This window comes from Eumetopias jubatus, unplaced genomic scaffold (assembly GCF_037043125.1).
Source record: "Eumetopias jubatus isolate StellerSeaLion01/CBP00866 unplaced genomic scaffold, mEumJub1_p1.0 scaffold_7, whole genome shotgun sequence".
Taxonomy (NCBI): Eukaryota; Metazoa; Chordata; class Mammalia; order Carnivora; family Otariidae; genus Eumetopias; species Eumetopias jubatus.
This window is the reverse complement of record NW_028274813.1, coordinates 136,939,155-136,959,158: the sequence shown is the minus strand read 5'-3', so window position 1 is coordinate 136,959,158 and position 20,004 is coordinate 136,939,155. Positions and strand designations below refer to the sequence as shown.

At 52.8% G+C, this 20,004-nt stretch overlaps 1 protein-coding gene across 4 annotated transcripts in view; it reads left to right on the top strand.

Moving 5' to 3' along the window:
* PCSK6 (proprotein convertase subtilisin/kexin type 6) overlaps positions 1-17,214 on the top strand; it is a 186,200-nt gene extending 168,986 nt beyond the window's left edge. For all 4 annotated transcript variants that reach the window (XM_088025206.1, XM_088025204.1, XM_028122802.2 and 1 more), the window contains 5 exons: positions 1,164-1,251; positions 4,595-4,698; positions 9,304-9,433; positions 14,766-14,878; positions 15,830-17,214. In XM_088025206.1, coding sequence (XP_087881332.1) covers positions 1,164-1,251; positions 4,595-4,698; positions 9,304-9,433; positions 14,766-14,878; positions 15,830-15,927 — 533 coding nt within the window. In that variant the 3' untranslated portion in view covers positions 15,928-17,214. The remainder of the gene's footprint in view (positions 1-1,163; positions 1,252-4,594; positions 4,699-9,303; positions 9,434-14,765; positions 14,879-15,829) is intronic.
* The last annotated feature ends 2,790 nt before the right edge of the window (positions 17,215-20,004 follow it).

Here is a 20,004-nt window from a genome sequence, read left to right as displayed (position 1 = left end):
CCTGCTGTTCCACCAGGCCCAGGAAGGTGGGTGGATGGGGCGGCTCTGGGACTCAGGACCCCAAGCCAGGGTTTCACCAACGCACCTCGCCCCAGAAGAGGCAAAAGACAGGGCCTGGGTTAAATAGATGGGGGACGGTTCTCAAGTTCAAAGAAGCTACCGTTTTGACGTTGGCAATTTGTGTAGGTCAAAGCCTTCCCACAGAGGCCCTTGCTAGGCAGGAGGGATCATTGATCCAGCCTGTGATGGCATTACAGTTCTTCCTATGGAGGAGCCAGGAAATCTTTAAAGACATATAAAGCCACCGTAGAACCAGAATCTCTTTAGAGGAAAAACCAATTATCTCGCAAGATGCATTTCACTGCCTTTGCAAACACCTGCCCTGGGCTACCAGCCAGGCCTGTTTTCCGGGTGGAGGTTCCTTCATCCCCACCCTGCTCCCAAAGCAAGAATCAGCGACCCTCATTGACGCAGCATCCTCGCTGAACAGCTGCTGCCTGTGTGTAAAGCCACGTATGGGGCCCCGAGGAGGAGGCACAGGGTGTAGCAAACAGCCCTGAGCTTCCAGGCCCAGACGCAAGGTGGTGATGATGAGGTGCCAGAAGGAAAGACCGGATAAGAACAGGCAAATGCTCTCGAGGTTGTGATCCAGCATTTCCCCAGGAGGTGTGATGGGCGTCCTAGATTTATGTCTCAGTCTTTGTAACTACCAAGTCTTCAGTAAGGTCCCCTATGAAGGCACCAGTGGGCAGCTCTGAGGCCTTTGCAGGTTCCAACCCTGTCACTATATATATATATATATATATATAAAGACTTACACCTGATTAATCTCTGCTCAGTCAGCCAGGAACTGGTTTCAGTCCTGGTTGAAACAAACAGAAGCAGAGCATGTCTCCTCTGGAAAGGGTCCCCGCTCCAAAGCCTCGAGGTTGTGTAAGGGCTTTCATTTACTCCCGAAAGGAGAGTCGAGAGACCTGTGATCCCACACGTGGGCCTGCGGTCTGGACGTGCCCTCTGGCTATTTGATCACTCTGTCATCCCTCCTGGAGGCTGACACCAGTGACGAGCTGTTCTATCAACACCGCTTTGAAATGCCAGAGTCTTCTTTGCCCAGGATTGAGTCACATCTGTTCTTCTCCTTCTCTTCTCATCTTTTTCTCCAGGTCAGAAAAATTGCCTTAAATGCCACCCAAGCTGTAAAAAGTGCATTGATGAACCAGAAAAATGTACTGTTTGTAAAGAAGGATTCAGGTAAAACCCTCCTTCAGACCTGAAGAACGGCAGAGTGTTTGTGCTTTTTTGTTGTTTGTTTCTGTCATTGGTTGACCCAGTTTTGGCAACTTTTTCCTAAAAGTTAAAAGCAGAGGCCCAAAGCCCTCCAAGGTAAAGATTCTGAGTCTAGAAACCAGAGTTCCACTTGGAGATTGATGTTTAAAACAGAAAGTTAGGGGGCCCCTGGGTGGCTCAGTTGTTGAGCGTCTGCCTTCAGCTCAGGTCATGATCCCAGGGTCCTGGGATTGAGCCCTGTGTTGGGCTCCCTGCTCGGCGGGAAGCCTGCTTCTCCCTCTCCCCCTCCCCCTGCTTGTGTTCCCTCTCTCTCTCTCTCTCTCTCTCCAAATAAATAAGTAAAAATCTTTAAAATAAAATAAAATAGAAAGGTAGGGGAAAGGTAAAATCTCTACCTTTTATGCAGTACTTGGGGAACTAGTGAAAGCAAAAATCAGCCCTACCATATAAAGCAGAGTGGCTGCTGGGAAGGTGAGGATTCTAACGAGCTCCCGCTTTCAGGCACCAGTAACAGCATCCACTCCCGTGCCCCTCCCATTGCAGGAGGCATTGCGAAGCCCACCCTCCCTCTCTAGTCTCTGCCTTCTCTTTTTCCCCAGCTCTGGTATCTCCTTCCCCGCTCTGGGAGTTTGCTCCCTGGGGATGCTTTTTAGATACCTGGTTTTCCCTCTCCCCCCAAGCTCGGCACACATCTGCTTTAAAAACATTTTACTGGGTTAATGATTTTTATTGGAATATTTTGAAATGTTTGTTTAGCCCATTGAACGTAACCAAACTGCACTGAATGCAACCAAATAAACATAACATTACATGTTCCTCCAAGTTACTGTCTAGAGCTTAGAAAACATTGTATTCAGAACTATGCTATGAACACTCCCATAGTCCACGGACTAGAACCAGGGTCTGCATGTTAAGGAAGAAAGGGAAGGGTCCTTGAGAGCGATGCTTCCCCCCTGGAGTAAGCGCACGGAATTACCAGGGCTCCTGTTCAAATGCAGATTCTGGTCTAGCTGGCTTGGAGCAGAGCCCGCTGCTCTACATTTCTAACAGGCTCCCAGATGATGAGGATGCTGCCAGGACTGAAATTCACCAGTAGAGCTGAATGTTTTTGCAGTAGGTACTGATGAGAACAATTTTACAAGCCCTTCTTCCAGATGCTTGTAAATAGTGCCTCATTTAAATCTTCACAGCAACCTAGGACATAGATACTATTTTTTTTTAAGATTTTATTTATTTGAGAGAGAGAGTGCGTGAGTAGGGGGAGGGGCAGAGGGAGAAGCAGGTGTGACGTGGGCCTCGATCCCAAGACCCTGAGATCAGGACCTGAGCCGAAGGCAGACGCTTAACCAACTGAGCCACCCAGGTGCCCCTGGGATATTGATAATATTACTCCCATTTTACTCACTGGGGAGAGAAACTGTTTGCCCAGGAAGTGCGACGACGCTGCCTTCATGAGGTCCCCCTTAGCCTGCCCTTACTCTTCCAGATCAGGGAGAGGAAGATCAGAAGAGAAGCAGGTCCCCGGCCCAAGCTCCTGGGAGTCTGGAGAGAGGCAAGGGAAGCAGGACCCCCAGAGTCACACATCACGCCCGTGGTCCTGTAAACCTGTTGGCTGGACAAGGCAGGATTAACAGTGGAAGGATGAAGTGGTCAAGGAAGGAGGTCCCCAAAGGGGAAAGGTGGCATTGAGCTGGGGGCCACAGCTGGGGGCCCCGAACAGGCACCTCCCACCTGGGCTCCCAAACCCCAGGCAGGTGTCAGCGGTTGGGAGGAGGCAGGGGAAAGGCTCTGTGGGTCCAACTCACTGGAACTTGTTTCCTGCCTTGGGAGCACTGGGGGAGTCCCAGGGAGCTGGTTTCTGGGTCCTGTCCTGTGGGAGAGAGGAGGTCAGCTGCTCAGGTCAGGAATAGGGTCACGTACAGAAAATGCCCACCAAGGAGGAGCCACCCAGATGGAAGCAGCAGTTCCAGGCACAACAAGCATTCAGAGAGGCATGCAAACTCGGAAAACATCGTCAGCCATAATCCACAGAAAGCTTCCTTTTATTGCCCAATATCCTTTTAAGCTATGGCTTCAAATCATCACTGTCACGTTAAAGCGGGAGAGCGGCCAAGCTGCTGACTCGCAGCCATCCATCTCTTTAGGGGATAAATGCAGGAAGAGTTCGAGGGGAGACATCAGTTACTAAAGACTGGATTTAACTGCCAGTCTTGGTGGCCCTGGAGCCCCGAGCCCGCACCCGCCATGGATGCAGAGAGGCTTCCAGACCCCCTGACACCTCCCCACGAAACACAGGATTCTCTGGATCTCGCAAACACGCCAGAGCACTTGTCCCCTGCACCTGGTGGCAGACAGTTTACGACGTGTGCTTCAAACGCAGTGTAATCCTGCGAACTGAAGAAATCCTCGTAGCAGACACACTACCGTATGCCAGATGACCATTGCAGGGTTTCACGAGTCTTTGCTCATTTAGTCCTCGAAACAAGCCTTCCGATGCGGGAGCCATGCTTGTCCCAGTGCACAGGAGAGGAGACAGGTGAGGGGGCAGCCCATGCTGGCTTACCCAGGGTCAGGGTGGCACAGCTAGGAAGTGGCCAAGGCAGGATCCCGGAATGGGCAGTCCGGCTCCAGAGAGGATTCCAGAGTCCACACACTTGTAGGTTCTGCTGCATCGTGAGCAAGGTGAAGTAGGCATCCACGGGGTGAGCCAGGAAGGAAGGAAGGGCATCAGGCGGGCCCTGTCAGGTCCCAGGAGCGGATTTGATTTCCAGTTCGTTGTGAGGCACCACTGAAGGTTTCAAAACATTGAGGGTAGAGTCAGGCATGGATCGGGCTTTTTGGACCCGTCTGGCCACCGCCACCCCCATTCACACGTCATCAGTGCTCACACTTCGTGGAGGGCTGGGATTGGTCAGACTGAGCCAGCCTGCCACCAGGGGTGACCCACACAAGCTCACTTTCTCCTCTTGGGGTTTGGCTTCCAGTTTGGTTCATGTCGGTGAAGAGAAGCCAGCGCAGACCAAGAGAGAGCCTGAGGACTCGGCCCCGGGGATTTGGGGATGGAGCCTGGGGCTTCTGGGTCCAGGGCATCCCTTCCTGCTGGGCCTCGAGCTGGCTTAGGACCACTCTTTCCCTGCTTTCGTTAGCTTGGAACTCAAGCGACACAAAGAGCTGTGCTTTAGCAACTTTCCTTTCCTCTCATGAAAGGCGATTGAGAGCAGATCGTAATTTCATTGGAATTTTGGAAGGGGTATGAAAACAAGCTTGCTTTTTTTTTTTTTCTTTTCTTTTCTTTTCTTTTCAACAGCCTTGCACGGGGCAGCTGCATTCCAGACTGTGAACCGGGCACCTACTTTGATTCTGAGCTAATCAAATGTGGGGAATGCCATCACACCTGCCAAACCTGTGTGGGTAAGTTTATCACCTGCAGGGGTCTTGCTTTCATTATGCCCAACGGTGGGAACCTGGGTCACTGACTCTGGGCGAACTGTCTCAAAGCCAGGAAAACCCTAAGACTCCCTGGGCTTCGCTGGGTATTACAACATTCAATCACAGGGGCCCTTCCAGGGGACCTGAGTGGGGGGAGGGGGAAGGGGGAAATTAGCGTTTAATGGGTACAGAGTTTCAGTTGGGGGAGATGAAAAAGTTCCGGAGATGGATGGTGGTGACGGACGGCTTCATGCCAGTGCAGATGTATTTCATGCCACTGAACCGTACCCTTAAAAATGGTTACTATGGTAAATCTGATGTTCTGTTCCTTTTCTCACAATTTTAAAAATTCAAAATAAAGAAAAACCATAAGACCTCACTTTGAATGAGCCAGCCTGGGTTTCCCTGTCATGAGAAGCCCAGCCAGGCGGCGGATGCTCTGGGGCCGCGGAGGGAAGCGAACCGCTCAGGAGCTGCTTTGCCTGGAGCTCAGCCCTGCCGTCAGAAAGGCAAGAATATAAAGCTTCCGAGAAGTGGGGGCAGATTCCGGTGGTGAAGCCAAGGAGGCTCTCTAAAAACACAGCCTTCCTTCTTTGTACCTAGCTTTCATTTTGAACATTTTACTCAAAGAGGAAAAGGCTTCTATAAACAAGTTTATGTGTATTCTAATTCTCCACAAAGAGATAGCACAGATGTCTCCCAGGCACCGTTTTCATGCAGAAGAGCAGAGAATGTGCTCGTTTTATGGGGTTTCCTGTTGCAGAGCTATTCGCACTAGATGTTGAAGTGCATTATGAGTTTTGTGGGCTCGGATACACTACAGGTTAAGTCTTCTCCTCCTGACCCTCATGTGAGCCCCACGTGGGCATCAGCTGTGCTTTCCAGGTGTGGACAGGAAGCGAGGCTGTGGCCAGGGCCGGCACCCCAGAAGCCTGCAGGGGATGTGCCTTCCTGGGACACCCTTCCTGGTACAACCCCACAGTAGCAGGAGCTCAGCAGTTGGAAGCGTTCTCCACCCCTGGCCGTTCAGCTGTTCTTCCTAGCCATTTGCCCTCTTATTTTTTTGCTCTCATTCTTATTCTTTGTTTTCTTTGTCCCCTTGTTTAGCCCAGGTTGATTAAGGAGCATCGCTGATGTCACTTATTTAAATTTCAGAGTCACCGTATCCATAAAATTCAGAAGTGTCCCTTTACACCGCTTTTGGTTTCAATAATTCAATTTACTTTTCTTGCTTTTGGTTTCAATAATTCAATTTACTTTTCTTTCTCCGTGGCCCCAGGCTGCCTGTTGGCAAACAGCTTTATAGAGATGCTTATAGTTTCTCTTATCTCAACCCAGTGACTTTTCTGTCACTTCAGGCATTTAATTCAAGGGCTTCAGGGCTAGGCTGTCTGGGGGGATGGGGGGTGTCTCCCTTCCTCCATGTGCCTGCCTGCCTGGCTTCTTCCTTCTGAGCTCCTGACATGCACACATCCACTCCCTGGCAGCTTCCCCGGGAGAGGACCTACTTCTCTGCTCTGAGTTGCCTGGAGGTTTTTTGCTACGTGTCAGATGTGAGTCTGTGTCAGAAGTTGCTGTTCTTAGGTTTCAGCTCCCCACCCCCTGGAAGCCCCAGGCCCACCCACCTAGCCTTCCCCTCCGTGCCCCAACTCAGTGATCATTGCTGCCCATCACCAATACAAGGGCATGGTCATGGGCAGGGTGGTGGTCAGGGACAAGTGCAGGGTGGGACATGGTGGCTTCTGTTTCCACCCGGGGCTGGCAGTGCCCCAGGGCATTTGGACAAGCCTCTTGCCTATCCTGGTCCAGATACCCAGAGTCCTGGTACAGAGGATGTGACCCCTTGGGGTTGCCTGACAGCTGTGGGTTGCTGTAGAGGACCCGTGGGACAGGGAGGTGCCCGGCTCAACTTGTCCCCAGCTGGGGCATGGCACACTGGTCAGGACTGTGCAGCTGGTAAAGCATATGCATGACGAGTTGAGGGGTGGTGACCCAGGTCCGTGTGAGGGTCAGTCCTCACCCATGGGCATCCCTTCCTCAGGCCTCTGCCCAAGGGAGAAGGGCATGCAATAGCAGATAAAAGCTCCAAGACAGCTGGAGAGAGAGATTGCAGAAGAAGGAAAGCATGTTATATGTTAGTACCCTTAATGGCACATTTTTCCTGCATTTGGAACAAGGACCCCACGTGTTCACTTTGTAGTAGGCCCCACAAATGAGGTATTGGGTCCCGAGTAAGCAAACCCCATTTTGCTCTTAGTGTTAGGATCTGTGGATGCTTTGCAAGTATCTGAAGCCTGTAAAGACTTGTGACTTAATAGAATCCTTAAGAGACTTTGGGTTCTAAAGTTCATAGATTGTGGGAATTGTGAAAACAGTTGGTCCTGAAAATTTGTGTTTAATCAGCTTTTTTTGTTGCGGCAAAATCTCCCTATCATCATTTTGCCATCTTAACTATTTTTAAGTGTACATTTCAGTGGCATTAAGTCTTTCACATTGTACCTCACCACCATCCGTTTCCAGAACTTTCTCCTCTTCCCCAGCTGAATGTGCTTCATCCACTTTCAAGCTTAGTAAATGGAACTTTTAAAAATAAATACAATTGACCCTTGAACGACGTGGGTTTGACCTGCGCGGGTCCACTTAGACATTGATTTCTTTCAGTAAATACAGTAGAGTAAATGTATTTTCTCTTCCTTATGATTTTCTTAACCATTTTCTTTTCTCTAGCTGACTCTATTGTAAGAATGCAGTATATAATACATATAACACACAATATGTGGTAATTGACTGTTTATGTTATCAGAAAGGCTTCTGGCCAACAGTAGGCTCTTAGTAGTTAAGTTTTGGGGGAATCCAAAATTATATGCAGATTTCTGACATCATGAGGGGTTGGGGCCCCAACCCCTGTGTTGGTCAAGGGTTGACTATACAAACACAAACGGGGGTTCTTTCCCACCACAGAAGCTCTTTAGGCATTAAGGACCCTAGTGACCAAGGCAGGAGAATGTGGGTAACAGGGTTCAGCAGGGGAGGCCCCAGCAGGGACAGCCACAGAGACCGCACAGCTCCTGAGGCTCTGGGCTTCCAAGGGCCAAGTGGCTAATGCCAGATGCTCCCTGGAGATAAATGATGGGGGCCGGCAGGGGGCAAAGCACAGGAGCAGTCTTCCATCTACAATGACATAACATAACTGGACAGAAACCCTGCACGTTTGTGGGGCATTGTGGTGAAGGAAGGAGGACATCCCACATGGACACTGTGGGTGGATAGGCAGTTGTTCATTATGGAGGCCCTTGACCCCTAAGGGTTCCTGCTTCTGCATCCCACTCACAATGCTGGATGAGCTCAGAATTCCCTTTCAGGCCTGAAGTTGTGGTTCTGAGAGATGAAACCAGCTGCCAGAGCACTGAGCCTTGGGGCTGGTGGGACCACCCTGCAGACCCCTGTCTGCAAGGGGGTCTTCCCTTGACACAGCCAAGAGGCCCCTTCTAAGTCCAGAAGCTACTCCAGGAAGAGAGCCCGAGATCACTGCCTTAGCTGCCAGGCCTCAACCAAAGACCGCAGTGGACTTAGAGGACGAAGTTTAACAAGGGTCTGTGGTTACCATATGCATCTAAGATGGCTTCTTCCCCATGTTCAACCCCCTAAGCTATCAGCCAGTGGCCACCTTGCTGCCTCTGACACCCCATCAGGTGCTTCTCAGCGACATTTGGCAGAGTAGACTCCCACGCATACTGCTTGTTAAATGAGTGAATGAACAAATGAGCAGACTGATAGCAGTTTCTTCATTCTAGACCAACGTCTGCCGCAGGCTGATGAGTCCACTTGGTTGACCTGCAGGTTCTCCCTCTTGGTCCTTCCTTCTGAGCTTTTGTCTCTTGGGGTTCCCATTCCCCACTCCATAAGCCCTTAGTTGTTTGTTCTCTGTTGTCAAAAATGGCCTGGTTGTCCACACCGACTGCCTGTCCACACCATCCACCCCCCAGATCTCTTCCTTTGCTTTTCCCACATCAGGGTGATCTGTCCCACGTCAGCCGTTGATACAATGTTAAATTTCCTAGAGGAACAGGCAGAAATAAGGATAATAACATAGCTTATTTAACCCAGTGTGCCTAAAATATTATCATTTCAATATAGAATGAATATAAAAAATAAGCACTTTTTCATTCTGTTTTTATGCTAAGTGTTTGGAATCCAGTGTGTTATGGATTCTGCATTTCCAGCACGTCTCAGTTTGGTGCAGCCACATTTCAAGTGCTCCAAGCCACACAGGGCTACCTCCAGCAAAAAGCAGTAGGACCGAGGCCTGTTGGCAAGGAAATATTTGGAGTCAGGGCCATCAGACATGGCACAGGCAGTGGGAAGTATGCTGAGCCTGGCTCATGCCTCCACATCCCTCCCTATGAAATGGGGATGTGGGTGAAGATGGCCTGGTACAGACAGAGGGTGGGCACCTGGGAACCCCAGCTGCGGTGGTGGACATGGGGCATCCGGACCGTACTCCAGATCCCCAGGGCACTGTGGCAGGCCTGGAACGTGGTCACAGGCGGCGGTCCCTGACATCTGCTTCTGTCCCACACCCCCCAGGGCCCAGCAGAGAAGAATGTATTCACTGTGCGGCAAACTTGCACTTCCAAGACTGGAAATGTGTGTCATCCTGTGGTGAAGGTTTCTATCCAGAGGAGATGACGGGCTTGCCCCACAAAGTGTGCCGAAGGTACGCAATCCTTTAGGACGGTCTTCCTGGCTCAGACCAAGATTGCTGGGGAAGGGATGGGGAGCCTGGGTGGCTCAGTCGGCTAAGCGTCCTACTTTTGATTTCGGCTCAGGTCATGATCCCAGGGTTGTGAGATCAAGCCCCACGTCGGGCTCCATGCTCAGCAGAGTCTGCTTGAGATGCTCTCTCTCCCTCTCCCCCTGCTCATGCTCTCTCTCTTTTTCTCAAATAAATAAATAAATCTTGGGGCACCTGGGTGGCTCAGTCATCAGGCATTTGCCTTCGGCTCAGGTCATGATTCCGGGGGCCTGGGATCGAGTCCCGCATGGGGCTCCCTGCTCAGTGGGGAGCCTGCTTCTCCCTCTGCCTGCCACTCTCCCTGCTGTGCATTCTCTCTCTCTCCCTCTCTCTCTCTGACAAATCAATCAATCAATCAATCAATCTTCAAAATAAATAAATAAATAAATCTTAAAAAAAAAAAAAAAGGATTGCCAGGAATGGTGGTTGCCTGTGTGAGTGAAGTAGCAGCCAGAGGGCCAAGTCTGGTGGCCTCTTCCCTGGGGCTGGGGAGGGTGCCACACCACATCACTGTAGAGGGTGCCGTAGGTATGGTGGGGTACCAGAACCCATTTAGAGCGGAGGGGTCCCCTGTAGTTGGTGATTGCCAAGGTCACAAGTTCGTCGGTGGCTTTCATTCCTTTGTTCATTTAATGAGTTTTGAGTGCCGGGCGCTCTGTAGCTGGGTCAGGGCAGGGAGCAGAATAACAGGGTGCTTGCCTGGTGGTACTCACACCCCCGTAGCAGACTCCACAAGAGCTCCCCTCTGTGCCACAGCCCAGGATGCAGTCACACTGGTGGTAATTAAGGAAACCATGTGGTTGGTTTTGTTTTGTTTTGTTTTTCATTTTACATTAGAGAAAATTTAGGTCCAATGTCCTCATTCTAAAACCATTCCCTATGCAGTCGGTGAACATAGACTGTAACCCCTCTCACTCTCCTTTCCATGTGTGTCTGCATTGTGCACCGTTCTTGTTTGGTGGCTTCCAGCCCTGTAGTTTTCCTTCTCTTTCTCACTGGATGTGAGCCATGGAAGAAGAAGCCGTTTGTTTGGGTGTCCTCTTGTCTTGCTGAATTGTTACTGCCTTTCCTCGGGACTTCATAACTTAGATCCCAGGACAGGCAGGGCAGCCCGTCTTATTCAGGGTGAGAGCAATAATGAGGTGGTGCAGGGCGGACTGGGTAATAATGATGATGGAGGTGGAGGAGGGGTCTTCCCTCTGAAATAAACTCAAGACTAGGGAACCCTGGAGACGCATACTATGGCAGGGCTGGGGAGACCTTGCCCTGTCTTCCGGCTCACAGATGGGGACACACAGTGGGGTTGCCTCCCCAGGCTGTGTTTAAGAACTGCTCTGGGTTCTAATTTATTCTCTTAAAACAAAAATAAGCGGGGCACCTGGGTGGCTCAGTCAGTTAGGCATCTGCCTTTGGCTCGGGTCATGGTTCTGGGGTCCTGGGATCAAGCCCCACATCGGGCTCTCTGCTCAGCAGGAAGCCTGATTCTCCCTCTCCGTCTGCCTGCCACTCCCCCTGCTTGTGCTCTCTCTCTTTCTGTCAAATAAATAAAGATTTTATTTATTTACTTGACAGAGAGAGACACAGCGAGAGAGGGAACACAAGCAGGGGGAATGGGAGAGAGGGAGAAGCAGACTCCCCGCTGAGCAGGGAGCCCGATGCGGGGCTTGATCCCAGGACCCTGGGATCGTGACCTGAGCCAAAGGCAGACGCTTAACGACTGAGCCACCCAGGTGCCCCGTAAATAAAATCTTAAAAAAAAAAAAAAGCAAACAAAAAAAACCTTACAGTCAGCCAATGAGAGACCACCAAGTCCTTGTACTTTTTTGACTCACCAAAGAAGGTCCCAAGGGGTTATGTATCTGGGCAGGAGTCAGCCCCCTCTTTTGAGCTGATTTGAAATAGGAAACTTGCCACCTTCATCCAGCTTTGCTGAATCCTGTGTAGGATCCTCGGCATGGGTATCTGAAGTAAGCCTTTCATTTTAACGAGTCTGCTGGTTCAAGGGTAATTACACTAAGTACAGCAGCCTGGGGAGAATGTGGAATTAAACAGTGATAATCACTTTCGTTCATCAGATGCCCACAGGATGTTGGGCATCCCCATGAGTGTGGCCACCAGCCCCCCGTGGGGCACCCAGAAACTATGGCCTCCCCAGCCCAGGAGGCGGGAGGTAGGCAGCCCCCCAAGCCCCTCCTTGACATTAGGGGACAGCAGCTTCTGGGTGCTCATTTCCACAGGAGGGAAAGCTTCCAGGCCCAGAGGGGAGTCCAGTGCTGGGGCTCATACAGCAGATCTGGGAGATACTCCCCCAAGAGGAGCCCCACACAAGGCACTGAGGTGGTGAAATGCCTGCCTTTGGGGAAGCTTCCCTCTTTAGAGTCCCCTGGCTCCGAAGATCCCTTCCATGTGGATTCCCCCTGAAAGAATAGACTTGGGCTGCTTGGTTGTGCAGCTTTTAGGGTTTGGCCTCCTCCAGGCCCCAGGATGCTGCGTGGTACTGTGGCTAGCCCTGGCTGGTGGGTCCAGGACAGCTCCGTGGAAAAGCCAGGCCAGGAATCAGGCCTGCTGGGTTGGCAACCAGGATGCCAAGAAGACCCGCGAAATGAGGCCCAAAGTGGAAAGAGTCCATGATAAAGATCTCAAAAGAGTCCCTGGACACCCCCAAGGCTTAGTAAGAGGACCCAGAAGAGCAAGCAAGGACCTCTCTGAAGACAGAGAGCAATTCGGTGGGGTACGTGCCTGGGGGTGGTTAGCCTCTCATGCCCCCAGGCCTCCCCACTGTGCTCTGCCCCCTCCGCCCCCTGGGCCCCTCCCGGGTGATCAGTGGGGCAGAGACTTCAGGCCTGCCTTCTGCTTTGTTCTGTGCTCAGACTGAAGTGTGGGAAGACTTGCTGACCCTCACCCGGAACAGCCTAAAGGCGAACGGAAGGAAGAAGACCTGGCCCCTGCAGTGGAGCAGGGAAGAAGGGAAAAGGGGCTACAGTGGGCAGGCCCACTTCCAGAGTTTGCCAGGGCAAAGCGGCCGTGGTGTTTTGTGGGGGAAGCAGGTGCCATAGAAAGTGACAGAACCAGAGGTGTTTGAAAGCCCCCTGCCTAAGAGGACTACCTGCGGGGCAGAAGGGAGCCAAGAGGGTCTTTCAGAGAAGCAGGGACCTCAAGGCAGTTGGTGGTGGGGTTACCTGGAGGAGCATCATCCCACCCCGGGAACAGCATGATGCTGGATTCTTCCCCTAAGCTGGGACCTCCACATCCAAACCCAGGCTAGCCTACTCCTTGACCTGGGCCTTGTGAGCCCCCAAGCCGGGAGCTGCTCGGAGGCTGCCCAGGATTCTCTGCCTGCAGAACTGGGAGATAGTGAATGGTGTTGTGTTAAGCTGCCGGGTTTGGGGTAGTCTGTTACACAGCCATAGAAGACTGACACACCTGCATTCCCACTTGGGCCTGGCAGGGAGACCCCTGAGCTTGGTGGAAGAAGGCTTACTTCTCCAAATCCAAGCAGGTGGTCCTCTACCTTAGCACGCGCCACTCACTGTTACGTTGAAGCAGCCCTCAGCCACAGCCTGAGAGTGCTGGCCCCAGGCCTTTGAGAGGACTGATCCCCCATTGAAGAGTGAGGTGAGGCCCTAGTTCTGGTCCTACAGGGGTGGTGGTAAAAGAAGCCAGGAATCCCCGGGGGGAGTCATCCCTTGTGCTGTGGCATCGGGTCTGTGGCTGGGCCACCCCCAAGGCGCAGCAGGACCGGGGCCAGACCGTAGCGGCTTCCCCAAAGTGCACAGTAACAGGGTCCCACCGAGCAGGCCCCGCCCTCCCCTCCAGGTTGTCTGCGGGGGGAGTGGTGGCCAAGCTCTCGCTATCGGAGGAAGACATCAGAAGGGCAAGTTTGCCTTCGGGATTTACCCATTTAGGAATACAGACTGCGGGCCTGAACTCCAGTGTGGGGGCCATCCTGCCCCAGAAGAACAAAACCCACCTCTCCTCCGGGCCGAGGGCGTGACCCACCAGGGGCTCCACGCAGGCAGAATCAAAGGTGAAATCAGAAGCCAAGGCTGCTTCGGGGAGAGGCCTACAGGAGCCTCGTTGATGGCATCTTGTCGCTGACTGGGCAGGTGGCATGTGTCCTCCGCAAAGACCTGGCCGCGCAGGGCCGAGGGGCGGGAGCCAGGCTCAAGCTCCGGATGCCCCGCCCACCCGGCCTGAGCTCCGCCTCCGGGGCGGTTCCACCTGCGGCGGGCATCCGCGGAGAAGGTGGGCGGCAGGCTGGAGCGCGGTGAGACCCAGTCACCAGGAGCTGGACTCAGAAAAGGCAGCAGGAGCGGATGCAGGCCCTGGGGCAGGGACGATCGGCTCTTTCTGTAGAGGGCCTGGTGGCCAGTAGTTTGGCCTCGGCAGGCCCTGTGGTCTCCGTCACAGCCATTCAGTTCTGCCGCGGTGGAAGCCCCCACAGATGATCTATAGATGAGCGAGTGACTGTTGCAGTACAACTGCTGGATGTGGCTTGCGGGCCGCCGTGTGCCGACCCTCCCCTGGGGTCACCGAACTCTGCATTAGAAAGAGCCCCGGGTTCCATCTCTGGGGCAGGAACTGGAAGAGCCTCCCCCTGCCCGCCTGCCCTGGGGGGAGGTCGGCATCACTGTGAAGGACGCTCAGCCTCGTGGGCCGCTGCGGTCCCCCAGGCCCGCTCCGGAAACGGGTTTGCCATATGCCTGTCCCTGAGTGCCAACCCTATGGCCGTCCGAGCTGGGCAGCTGCCCAGGGGTGCATGTGCTGATGCTGCTGGAGGAGCCAGCTGTGGGGTGGGTGCCACAGTGTCCAAGAATGTGTCCAGGTTGGGGGACCCGCTCCGGAAACGGGTTTGCCATATGCCTGTCCCTGAGTGCCAACCCTATGGCCGTCCGAGCTGGGCAGCTGCCCAGGGGTGCATGTGCTGATGCTGCTGGAGGAGCCAGCTGTGGGGTGGGTGCCACAGTGTCCAAGAATGTGTCCAGGTGAGCCACAGGGAGTCTGGGCCACCGGGACCTGAGCCCATCAACCCCCCACCGCGGGCAGGCTCCTGCCAACTGGCCATGACCGACTGCATCCCCCCCCCCCCCCCCCGCCAGGCAATAGTGCAGTCAGGCAGGTGGAAGGATGTGCAGACGCTTGACTGGGGTTTCACGCAGTTGCACGGCTGGTGCCGCGCAGGAGGGTAGGGGGGCTGCGGGAGGGGTGCCTGGTCCCTTCCCCCAGCAGCAGCATGAACCTTGTCCTCCCGCAGGTGTGACGAGAGCTGCTTGAGCTGCGAAGGCTCCAGTAGGAACTGCAGCAGGTGTAAGACGGGCTTCACGCTGCTGGGGAACACGTGCATCACCAACCACACGTGCAGCAACGGTGAGCGCCCGCGGGGCAGCGGGGACACCTCAGTTAACCTCGGGGCCGCTTTTGGAGGAGCTCAGCTCCCTGGCGTTTGGTCAAAGAGAAAGGAAAAGGAGATGCAGAACAGCGGACCCTCTGAACGGGTGTGCGGGCCACTCCTTTGGGTGACCATCAGGGACGCGTCTCAACCTCCTTCTGTCCCATGGAGCCATCTCTGGCCCCGCCCCGGGCGAGCAGAAACCCGGCGGGCCCTGCGGAGCTCCACATGGCCTCCTTGCCTTGGTGTTTGGTCGTTTCTTTGGTTTGCAGAATTGTGTGCTTTCAAAGGCTGGGAAGCACCCTCTGTAGGATGACACCTGCTCAGGTTATGTATCCAGCCCGGGAAAGTGGGGCGGTCACAGGAGGGCCTCCCAGGTGCCATCACCAGCCAGGCAGCTTCAAAAGCTAGCAGCCAGCTGGGATGGGCTGGCCTCCTTCCCTCTTCCCCTTCCCCTTTCCATTAGCCTTGACATTGCTCTCCCTCCTATCCCATCTGGTTTGGGGTGCTCCCAGGATGCGGGAGCAGCCTCCATGCCTGTCCCTCCTAGCTTCTCGCCACCCCCAGAGTCTTCCTACTAGGTTTCCCCCACCACAGTTATCTAGAAAGACAGGTGCACAGGAGCCCTGAGGCCCGGCTGGTGCAGCGCCCCTCCACCCTCCACACTGCCTCAAGTCCCCCACCCCCGGTCTATCCCCGCATGAACCCCTGCGTGCTAGGTGCCCCCTCTGCCACACCAGGCTTCGCATGGCGCGGGACGACGGTGAGGGCCACCCTGGCGCTGTCCCCACTTTCTCTGTGACCCCCGGTTCCATCCCCGCCCCCGCCCGGTCCATCATGGGAGCCAGGGAAAGGGGATGGTTGGAACAATCCTAACAGGCCCCAAAGTCTGACACGTCCCCCCTTTCTCGTTCCTGGTGGGACCCCAGCTGACGAGACATTCTGTGAGATGGTGAAGTCCAACCGGCTCTGTGAACGGAAGCTGTTCATTCAGTTCTGCTGCCGCACGTGCCTCCTGGCGGGGTAGGGGCACCCAGCTGACCACAGAGGGCCGGGCCCCTCCTTTCCGGCCGTCCACCTGCCTCCTCTCCAGACTGTCAGCCCGAGCCTGTCGCAGGGGTGCCCCACACCCGACAGCTTTATCTCCCCAGGAGCAAGGTCCTTCTGCGGCATTCCTGAGCACCCGGCCCAGATGGGTGGTGGGCCTCGAGGCGGTGTCCCTCAGACAGTGGTCGCCTCTCAAACTCTGCTTGCTGGCTCCGTTCTTCTGGCAGACCCCCCCCAACGGGAACGACAGGAATGCCGGAATCCACAGCTCCGGCTTTGGAGCAGCTTCTGGGACCGTAAGTTTACTGAATCTTCAAGACCAAAGCAGAAAGGCAAGATGCTTGGCTTCACACATCACTCTTCTCCCCGTGCTTTCGTGCAGCCTCAGTGAATCTCCCCTGCCAGGCGCGGGCCCCGGGCTCCCGGTGTGGGATGCCCGGCCCGGTGCGCACCTCCTCCCCCGCCGGGCACAGAGCACTCTGGGGACGGTCTGGTCAGACTGTAAATAAGATAGACTTGGGGGCATGAAATACATGACCACTGGGGAGGATGTCTGTTTCTCCACAGTCAGCTACTTCTGGAGCTGCAGCGAAGTCTTAGAATGTCCCATTCCACATCTGGATGGGAAGACCCTTCCTTTCTCCACCGCCCTGTCCTGGAGGTGAACCAAGTGCACCTTGTCACCGCATTCTGTCGTGTCTCCAGGAGTCTCCTGGTCCGAATGATCACCTCGACCTGACGCAGAGCCTTCTGAGGAGGGTCCCCAGGAGGCATCCCCGGGGGGCCAGCCACAAGGAGCCCCAGTGACTTAAGCAATTCCTCTTCCCAAAATGGAAACCCAGCCCAAGAGTCATTAATCCTATCACTGCCCATTTCGTGGAATTGCTTTTGAAATACACTTGGCCTCTGCTCGCCGGGAGACTTGTTCCTAAGGTGGATGCTCCTGTGTCTGTGTACTATGAGCCTAACAACACGGTTGGATTTATTTCTGCCAAACCTGTGTAGGCATTTTATAAGCTACATGTTCTAATTTTTACCAATGTTAATTATTTTGACAAATATTTCATATATTTTCATTGAAATGCAGACCTGCTTGATCAGTTCCCTTCAATATGGGAGTGACATTTGCCTTAAATTTTTTCGAGCTCGTTCTCCATTTTTGTCCTGCTCCCCTCTTTGACCGTAATGCATTTGCCTTGTCCCCTAGGAGCTGGGGGAACTCAGCTATTGTTTTTTGAATCCACAACTTCAAAAGATAAATTCACAAAGCAACTACAATGTTAACCCTAAGTTAATAAAAGTGTTAACATCCCATGACAAAGAAGCCCGTATTTCTTTCCAAGGCACAACGATGAAACCTGGGGGTTGACCGATGTGTGAAATGGCTTTATTTATGGTTTTGGATCTCTTTGATGTCATTAAGTGGAAGGTCTTCGGGCTTTAGCGAATGTTGGTGTAATGAAGTCACGGGAGAAATCCCAGAGTTCCAGGCTCAGGGTGTCCTTTGGTAACTGACCTTCTTCGGGCCACCAAAGCCCCGTTGGGTGGTGGGGCTGGATATAGGGATGCCCGCCTCCTGTCAAGGGGGCGCCCTCCGCAGCCCGGACCACATGCCTCTTCACCTATAGCTGCCAAGTAGGACTTAATTAGGTCACAGCTTGTCTTTTCACAGTGACTGAAATCCCTGTACCCACGGTTTTTTGTGCTGCATGGGATTTTTATCATGGCCTCTCTTTGAGCTCAGAAGCTTGTACTTGCTGGGAATCCAGCACATTTTTGGCATTTATTTGCAGCCTTTATGGCTACAAATAAAGGAAATGCACCAATTACAACCGACTTAGGGAAAAACAAAAGTGGGTGAGGGGCCCTGGTTTAGGACTCCAGGGTTGACTCGGAATTTCAGGAAGGGTGCAGCTGGGCCTTGGGAACCCTGGGGCCAGCATTAAATGTGACCTGGACCCTCATTGCCTGTAGTCTGTCCTCCTGGCCTCTCCAGTTAGGACAAATGACAAGACCACTGACATCTCCCAAGCAAAACTGGTACAGATCAAACTCCCTAGGTAAGCTTTCTGAATCTGCTTCTTGGCCCTGGTTATCCTGCTTTGTATCAGTGTTCATCCAGCCCCATCAGCTGTGGCCACGGAGACAGTTTATATAGTAGAACACGGCTGCAGGGAACTTTCCAGCAACCTCAGAGATAGAGGAGGGGAGCACTGTGTAGCTCTCAGCAGGTGGGGGTAGGCCATACAACCTGACAGCTACCCACCATGAGCATGACACCAGGAGCTGTCGATGTGAGGCAACGAAGGAATGAGTTAGTGTGTTCGGGAGCCAGTAGCCAGGACTAGGGCAGAATATTGGTAAGGGTTCAACATCTCCCATGAGACTGACATTGAATCAAAACCAGCAATTGCTAAGTATCTCTGGTTCAAGGCACCATTTTAGCCCCCTGGAGCTCTTTAGCCACTGAGAGCTATGGTCTAACATGTTTGGGACTGAATCAGAAATAAATTCCTTTTATTCCCAAAGGACACCCACCAAAGGACCCAGAAATAAATTCCTTTTATTCCCAAAGGACACCCACCACTATAAGAAGCCAACCAGGCAGCCTCAGAGTGCATGACCCTCATTGCAGTGGCTGGGCTGGCCGGTCCTGGGGCTGCTGACTTGATACTTTGTAACTCTCGAAAGGGTTGGGGGAAGCTGCACTTTTTACAGAAGATATACCTATAATGGAAAGGGGAAGAATTGAACTTTAAAGAAACCAGAAGGGCAACATGGCGTAAAGGTGACCAGCCGTAGGGCGCACTTGTTTGGGGAGACTGCCCTCCACTGCATTTAAAAGAAGGCTGTACGCTTGAATGCTTGAGGTATGCTGGGGCCCATGGCAGCAGGTGAAGGGTGGAAGTCCAGATCAGAGGATAGAAAGGGAAGGAGGTGGAGAAGTGAAGCAGAAAGGACATTTTAATGAGAACAAACAAGGATAATGGAAACCAAGGCCATTCTCCAGCATCTTAAGGTTCTGCCCATTAAGCTGGGAGGCATCTGGGTTCTGCCTACCCTAGCCTTCTCTACTACCTTCTTTCCTTGAGCCCAGGCCTTATCCTTCCTGGCTTGTTGCCCAAGGCCTTTCCTGACACCCCAGGCTCTTTGGTTTGTCTGTGCACAGAACAGCTCCCCTAGGTGATACAGCACTGAGCACCCACCAGAATCCTGGGTCCCGGGTTTCGGTTCCCACCACCCAAAGTTTCACTCTTCCCCGACACACACACACACACACACACACACACACACACACACACACACTGTACCAGCCACACCCAAAGTTTCACTCTTCCCCGACACACACACACACACACACACACACACACAATGTACCAGCCACACTAGGAGTGATCAGATACTTCTTAGGCTCCCTGTTGAGCAAAGAGGAACCAAAGTGCTCAGAGCAGAGAACATTCTGTTGCCAAAAACAGTGGTTCTCAACCTGTTGGAGATTTCTGTCTCCTAGGGGATATTTGTCAATGTCTGGAGATATTTTTGGTTGTCACAAAGGGACATCTAGTGAGCAGAAGCCAGGGATACTGTTAAACATCCTGCAGTACACAGGACGACCCCACAATAAAGAATTATCTAGCCCCAAAATGTCAACAGTGTTGAGGTTGAGAAAACTTACCCAAAAGAAATTTAAAAAGGTAATCTCAACTTCGTAGGGATGTCGTACAATGAATAAAACCACCTATAGTTTGATTTATGTCCCTGTTCGTGTACTGAAGCAAAGGAAACCCATACAACTTCCATTTTTCAAAATAAAGAAACCCCTTTTTTTAATCCAGAAAGAGAAGGGACAAGTAAAACTAGTTCTCTGGTCTAAGGACTCCACCTGGCGGTCCCTTCTGGAATTAAGTGTTCTGGATTATTTTGATTTCACTTTTTTATTTTGAGACAATCTCGAAGTAAAATTATAGAAAAGTTGCAAAGAGAGTACAAAGAAATGTTGTCCTGAACAATTTGAGAGTAAGTTACTGATATGATGCCCCACTACCTCCAAAACACT